General features: G+C 56.0%; 1 protein-coding gene across 1 annotated transcript in view; it reads left to right on the top strand.

The window, feature by feature from the left end:
• AHNAK (AHNAK nucleoprotein) overlaps window positions 1–5,824 on the top strand; it is a 26,596-nt gene extending 20,772 nt beyond the window's left edge. The window contains 3 exon segments of the mRNA XM_015569844.1: window positions 1–615; window positions 618–1,893; window positions 1,896–5,824. The exon segment at window positions 1–615 is cut by the window's left edge and continues 15 nt beyond it. Coding sequence (XP_015425330.1) covers window positions 1–615; window positions 618–1,893; window positions 1,896–5,113 — 5,109 coding nt within the window. The 3' untranslated portion in view covers window positions 5,114–5,824.
• The last annotated feature ends 1,842 nt before the right edge of the window (window positions 5,825–7,666 follow it).

Below are 7,666 nucleotides of genomic sequence, written 5' to 3'. Positions count from 1 at the left end.
TTCAGGATGCCGGGCTTCAAAGGAGAGGGCCCGGAAGTGGATGTGAACCTCCCCAAGGCTGACATTGATGTCTCAGGACCCAAAGTAGATGTTGAAATGCCAGATGTCAATATTGAAGGTCCGGATGCAAAACTGAAGGGCCCCAAGTTCAAGATGCCAGAGATGAACATCAAAGCCCCCAAGATCTCCATGCCTGACTTTGATTTGCATCTGAAAGGTCCTAAGGTGAAAGGTGATGTAGATGTTTCTCTGCCTAAGGTGGAAGGTGACTTAAAGGCCCCGGACGTTGACATCAAGGGCCCCAAAGTGGACATTGATGTCCCAGACGTGGATGTTCACGGCCCAGACTGGCACCTGAAGATGCCCAAAGTGAAGATGCCCAAGTTCAGCATGCCTGGCTTCAAAGGAGAGGGCCCTGAAGTGGATGTGAACCTGCCCAAGGCTGACATTGATGTCTCAGGACCCAAAGTGGACATAGACACTCCTGACATTGACATTCATGGCCCAGAAGGGAAACTCAGGGGCCCCAAGTTCAAAATGCCTGACCTGCATCTCAAAGCACCCAAGATCTCCATGCCTGAAGTCGACCTGAACCTGAAGGGCCCTAAAGTAAAGGGGGCGATGTGGACGTTTCTCTGCCCAAAGTGGAAGGTGACCTCAAGGGCCCTGAACTTGACATCAGAGGCCCCAAAGTGGACATCGATGCCCCTGACGTGGATGTGCATGGTCCCGACTGGCACCTGAAGATGCCCAAGGTGAAAATGCCCAAGTTCAGCATGCCGGGCTTCAAAGGAGAGGGGCCAGATGTGGATGTGAACCTGCCCAAAGCTGACTTTGAGGGTCCAGATGTGAGTCTCGAAGGCCCAGATGCGAAATTGAAGGGCCCCAAATTCAAGATGCCTGAGATGAACATCAAAGCTCCAAAGATCTCCATGCCTGACCTTGACTTGAACCTGAAAGGTCCCAAAGTAAAGGGTGATGTGGATGTTTCCCTGCCTAAGGTGGAAGGTGACCTCAAGGGCCCTGGAATTGACATCAAAGGCCCCAAAGTGGACGTCGATGTCCCTGATGTGGACGTCCATGGTCCCGACTGGCACCTGAAGATGCCTAAGGTGAAAATGCCCAAGTTCAGCATGCCAGGCTTCAAAGGAGAGGGCCCAGAAGTGGATGTGAACCTGCCCAAAGCTGACATTGATATCTCTGGCCCCAAAGTGGATATTGCTGCCCCAGATCTGAATATCGAAGGTCCAGATGCAAAATTGAAGGGCCCTAAGTTCAAGATGCCTGAGATGAACATTAAAGCCCCCAAGATCTCCATGCCTGACTTTGACTTAAGCCTGAAAGGGCCGAAGGTGAAGGGCGATGTGGACCTTTCACTGCCTAAGGTGGAAGGTGATCTGAAAGGGCCAGAGGTGGACATTGAAGGTCCTGAAGGGAAACTCAAAGGCCCCAAGTTTAAGATGCCTGATGTGCATTTCAAAACCCCACAAATCTCCATGAGTGACATTGATTTGAACTTGAAAGGACCTAAAGTAAAAGGAGATTTGGACCTTTCCGTTCCTAAACTGGAAGGAGATCTGAAAGGCCCCAAAGTGGATATTAAAGGCCCTAAGCTGGACATAGACACTCCTGACATTGACATTCATGGCCCAGAAGGGAAACTCAGGGGCCCCAAGTTCAAAATGCCTGACCTGCATCTCAAAGCACCCAAGATCTCCATGCCTGAAGTCGACCTGAACCTGAAGGGCCCTAAAGTAAAGGGCGATGTGGACGTTTCTCTGCCCAAAGTGGAAGGTGACCTCAAGGGCCCTGAACTTGACATCAAAGGCCCCAAAGTGGACATTGATGTCCCTGACGTGGACATGCATGGTCCCGACTGGCACCTGAAGATGCCCACCTGAAGGGCCCCAAAATGAAGGGCGATGTGGATGTTTCTCTGCCTATGGTGGAAGGTGACCTCAGGGGCCCTGGAATTGACATCAAAGGGCCCAAAGTGGACATCGATGTCCCTGATGTGGACATGCATGGTCCCGACTGGCACTTGAAGATGCCCAAGGTGAAGATGCCCAAGTTCAGCATGCCAGGCTTCAAAGGAGAGGGCCCTGATGTGGATGTGAACCTGCCCAAAGCTGACTTTGATGTCTCAGGACCTAAGTTGGACATTGATGTTCCAGATGTGAATATTGAAGGCCCAGATGCGAAACTGAAGGGTCCCAAGTTCAAGATGCCTGAGATAAATATCAAAGCTCCCAAAATCTCCATGCCTGATGTTGACCTAGATTTGAAGGGACCCAAAGTCAAAGGAGATTTTGATGTGTCTGTCCCTAAGATTGAAGGTACTTTCAAAGGCCCAGAAGTAGACTTGAAAGGTCCAGGTCTGGATTTTGAAGGCCCTGATGCCAAACTCAGTGGCCCACATTTGAAGATGCCATCACTGGATATATCTGCCCCTAAAGTAACTGTTCCTGATGTTGATTTGCATCTCAAGACACCCAAAATAGGAATTTCTGGGCCCAAATTAGAAGGCGGTGAACTGGATCTTAAGGGGCCTAAAGTTGACTTAGAAGCTCCAACCTTAGATGTACACATGGAGAGCCCAGATGTTAACCTTGAGGGGCCAGATGTTAAAATTCCCAAACTTAAGAAACCCAAGTTTGGATTTGGGGCAAAAGGCCCCAAAGCTGACTTCAAGTCACCCTCGGTTGATGTGACTGTTCCTGAGGCCGAGCTGAACATCGAGACCCCTGAAATTAGTGTCGGTGGCAAGGGCAAGAAAAGTAAGTTTAAAATGCCTAAGATTCACATGAGTGGTCCCAAAATTAAAACCAAGAAACAAGGATTTGATTTGAATGTTCCTGGCGGCGAAATTGATGCCAGTCTCAAGGCTCCTGATGTAGACGTGAATGTTGCCGGTCCGGATGCCACACTTAAAGTTGATGTGAAATCTCCTAAAACCAAGAAACCTATGTTTGGAAAGATGTACTTCCCTGATGTAGAATTTGACATTAAATCATCTAAATTTAAAGCGGAGGCCTCCCTCCCCAGCCCCAGAATGGAGGGCGAAATCCAGGCCTGTGACCTGGGTATTTCCTCGCCAGGGATTAATGTGGACGCACCCGACATCCACATTGAGGGCCCAGATGCTAAAGTCAGGGCACCGTCCTTCGGCATTTCTGCCCCTCAAGTCTCCGTCCCCGATGTGAACGTGAGCTTGAAAGGACCAAAGATAAAGGGTGATGTCCCCGGTGTGGGCCTGGAAGGACCAGACATGGATCTGCAAGGTCCAGAAGCGAAAATCAAGTTCCCCAAGTTTTCGATGCCCAAGATCGGCGTCCCCGGCCTGAAAACGGAGGGTGGGGGAGCGGAGGTCCATGCCCAGCTGCCCTCGCTTGAAGGAAGCTTGAGCGCACCGGGCGTTAAGCTGGAGGGGCCTGATGTGTCTCTGAAGGGGTCAAGAGTCGACTTGCCTTCCGTGAACCTCTCTATGCCAAAAGTCTCTGGACCTGACCTCGACCTGAACTTGAAAGGACCAAGTGTGAAGGGAGACCTGGCTGTCTCTGGTGACATCAAGTGCCCTAAAGTATCAGTAGGTGCTCCCGATCTAAGCTGGGAGGCACCTGAAGGTGGCCTTAAACTCCCCCAAATGAAGCTGCCCCAGTTTGGCATCTCCACTCCAGGGTCTGACTTGGACATTAACATCAAGGGGCCCCAGGTGACTGGAGAACTGAAGGGGCCAGGCATGGATGTGAACCTCGGAGGCCTCAACTTGAAAGGGCCTCAGATGTCGGCACCGGACGTGGACTTGAACTTGGAAGGACCAAAAGTGAGAGGGAGCCTCGGGGGCACTGGGGAGCTGCAAGGGCCCTCCGTCGGAGGAGGGCTCCCGGGCGTGAGTGTTCACGGCCTGGAAGGGAGCCTCCACATGCCTGGCATCAAGGCCCCTGCGTGCGGTCTGGAGCTGCAGGGGGGGAAGGTGAGACTCCCCACGGGGCAGGTTTCTGGCCCTGAAATCAAAGGCGACCTGAAAGGTTCAGGGATTGGTGTCCACGGGGCCGCTCCCGACATTAGCGTGAAAGGACCTTCGTTTGCTGTGGCGTCTCCTGAGTCCGAGCTTGGTGTCAGCTTGAAGGGCCCGAAAATCAAAGGAGGTGTGGATGTTTCAGGGGGTGTCAGCGCCCCAGACATCAGCCTGGGTGAAGGGCACCTGGGCGCCAAAGGTTCTGGGGTCGAGTGGAAAGGCCCCCAGGTCTCTGCTCTCAACCTGGGCGCACCCACGCTTGCCGGTGGACTTCATGTCTCAGGACCAAAGGTGGAAGGAGGAGGGAAAGGAGGCCAGATTGGACTCCACGGTCCTGGGCTGAGCGGGTCTGGGCCGCAAGGTCACTTGGAAAGCAGATCTGGAAAAGTAACATTCCCTAAGATGAAAATCCCCAAGTTCACCTTCTCTGGCCGCGAGCTGGTGGGCCGAGAAGTCGGGGTGGATGTCAACTTCCCCAAAGGCGAGGCCAGCGTCCAGGCTGGTGCCGGAGAGGGCGAGTGGGAAGAGTCCGATGCCAGACTGAAGAAGTCCAAAATCAAAATGCCCAAGTTCAATTTCTCCAAAACGAAAGGGAAAGGCGGCGTCACCGGCTCGCCAGAGGCCTCCATCTCGGGGTCCAAAGGGGACCTGAAGAGCTCGAAGGCCAGCCTGGGCTCTTTGGAAGGAGAGGCAGAGGCCGAAGCCTCTTCCCCCAAAGCCAAGTTCTCCCTGTTTAAAAGCAAGAAGCCGCGGCACCGCTCCAACTCCTTCAGCGACGAAAGGGAGCTCTCGGCGCCGTCCACGCCGACCGGGACTCTGGAGTTCGAAGGCGGCGAAGTGTCGCTGGAGGGCGGAAAGGGCAAAGGGAAACACGGGAAGCTGAAATTTGGCACCTTTGGTGGGTTAGGGTCAAAGAGCAAAGGTCATTATGAGGTGACTGGAAGCGATGACGAGGCAGGCAAGTTACAGGGGAGCGGGGTGTCCTTGGCCTCTAAGAAGTCCCGACTGTCCTCTTCCTCCAGCAACGACAGTGGGACGAAGGTCAGCATCCAGCTGCCCGAGGTGGAGCTGGCCGTGTCCACAAAGAAGGAGTAGCCGGCCGCTGTGTACATACATGTATAAAACGCGACAGCCTTGGGTGTGTTTGTATATAACCTCAGAGAGCAGCACGCCCGCAGCTCAGCGGCAAGGCCAAGAGCTGGCCTCGCGGGGCAGGTGCTGGCCGGCCCGCCACCCGGGCCCCGGGAGCTCCCGACGCCTCAGAGTCCCAGGTCTGTCCAGCCACGTGCAGAGTCAACAGTATTTGCCTTAAGATTTCTCTTTATTTTTATTTTTTTTTTGCATTGAACGCGGAGAACTCCTGTTTACTACGCAAGCTTTTGTGTTTATTACCCTTATTTTTACTGAACGTGGGTAGCGTTGGGGTCATCGGAAACCCACTTACTTTCTCATTGCAGTGACTTTGCGGGTTTTTGTTAGTGCGGGTGGGGTGGGGGAGAAGGCAGTAAAGGGAACCAGACCCCCGTTTCTCCTAAGGTTGGGTCCACTCAAACAGCAAGCCCCCCACGATGGCCAAGAGGAGCGGGCGGGCGGGGCGGCCCTCGGCTCACGCGGGGCTTCCCTTCCGGGCATGGTGAGGGGAGCGTTTTCTTCATGGCCACCCTGTTCCCGATACTAGTTCTGGTTTCTTTTAACAAATGTTACCGTGATTAAGAACTCTCCCCCTCCCCCCTTTAATGGCAACTTAATTAAGAATGTAAGAGAATCGATGCTGTCGGAGGCGAATAAAGCTGTTTATTAACCTGATGTCCGCGCCTGTGCATTGCGTTGGGGGAGGAAGCCCCAGGAGGCTGCGCGCCAGCCCCGACAGTGCCCACGGCATCCGGGTCCGCCCGGTGGCAGCATCGCTGGGTCAGTAACGGGTGGTGGGCGGAACTCCTGGGTCTTGATGCTCCTGGCGAGGCTGGTGCACCATCGCTGAGAAGTCAGGGGAGGCTTGGTCTGCTGGCAGCCCAGCCGGGACCTACGCCTCACCTTGCAGGAAGTGCCCCTTATGTCAGTCATGGCTGGGCAGTGGGAAGTGCCCTCTGACCCCAAAGCAAGTAGACGACCCCCCCCCCCTTCCCTGGAGCTGCAGCCTCCGCCAGTGGAGGCAGCTCTCCCGTCACCCTCAGGCCAGATCCCAGCCGCCACCCCACCCCGCCCTCCGGGAAGGCTTGCCGGGTTCCTGCCCACAGCAGTGGGGCCTGCCCAGCGCGAACCCCACCTGCCCTTGCTTGGATTTCAGATCAGTGTCTGCCAGCTCCGCCCATTCATCCCCTCAGCCAGCACAGCCCGTGTCCCTGGGGGGGTTGGAGCTCCAGGGTGGCTATCCCTTTTGGAAAGAGCTAGGTTACAAGTGCGGTGTCTGATCCTCTCGCTGCTCTTCACAAGATGGCCAACCCACGGCTGCTTTTGTGAATTGGGCAAGACACGTCACCCTCCTCGAACCTTAGGTTCCTCGTCCACGGAATGGGAGAGTATCCATAGGATCGGAGTCCCTTGTGGTGTTTGGGCGTCTATCGCTGCAAAGGTACCGCATCTACACGAGCAGCGCCCATGGCACAGCCACGTGCTAATTGCGGAGAGCACGAGGATGTGAATGGAGTCTGAGAGGGCACGTGAGCCCCTCCACACACACTCGAGTGAGGGCACATGCATACCGGAGGCCACACACACACCTCCTGGCACACGCCTCCACCGCTGCCTTCTGTCCCGATGGGCCTGGCACCTCCCAGGGCGCTTCTGTCACTCAACCACAGGCCCGAGCCCAACTCCTGACCTCCGTCTGAAGCTGACAGCTCTGTGGCGTGTGGCCCTGGAGTCGGGAGGGTGGGATGAGTGGGTGACCGTGGGGTGCATTTGCATACACAGCCAGGGATGCCCACGGGGACACTGGAGAGAGCCCCTGGGCAGAACTACCCAGGCTGTCCCGTAAGTTATCAATTAAATGTGGTTTTTTTCAAGCTTGCGGAAGGGGCCATATAAGCTAGTATTTCTCGAGCCCCCGGGTCTCGGCACCCTCCACAGACCAAGGGGTATGGTGGGTGTGGGCCCCCAATGCCCCGAGCCCTGGGAAGGTGGGAACATGCTTCTACTGGGTGGTGAGGACGGGATGGGGCCCTGCCTCCCAAGACCAGATCTCATTGGCGGGGACAGTCGGGCTGGTGAGTAAGATGGAAGAGGAAACCGGCCACTGGCCACTCACACGGGAGGAGCGTTTGAGCTGCCCTTCTCCCACATCGGGCCAGGTGAGGCAGTGCCTCCCGCAGCACCCTCCGTCCTGCAGGGGCTGTACCCGGAGGGGTGCCTGGCGGAGCACCAGGGGCTGCAGAGGCACTTGGCAGGCCGCCGCCCCTGCTGGCTGCCCGCCCACTCTCATCGCCCCTCCCCTCCTGCTCCTCCTGACACCATGGCCACCCACCCTGCCCTCTCAGCCCCAGGGGGATGGGCCAAGTTCGTCCCCGCAGCGCTGCGGGGTCTTAAACTCTGAGGGCCCAGTCCGGTGGGAGCAGCAGGGGCCTGGGTAGGCGGGTGCTGCCTGGAGAGGAGCGGGCAGCAGGCTGAGCCTGCCGGGATGCCTGGCTCTGGGCGGCCTGCCTGCGTGGG

This window comes from Myotis davidii, unplaced genomic scaffold (genome assembly GCF_000327345.1).
Source record: "Myotis davidii unplaced genomic scaffold, ASM32734v1 scaffold826, whole genome shotgun sequence".
NCBI lineage: Eukaryota > Metazoa > Chordata > Mammalia > Chiroptera > Vespertilionidae > Myotis > Myotis davidii.
This window is presented reverse-complemented; position numbering and strand designations above follow the sequence as displayed.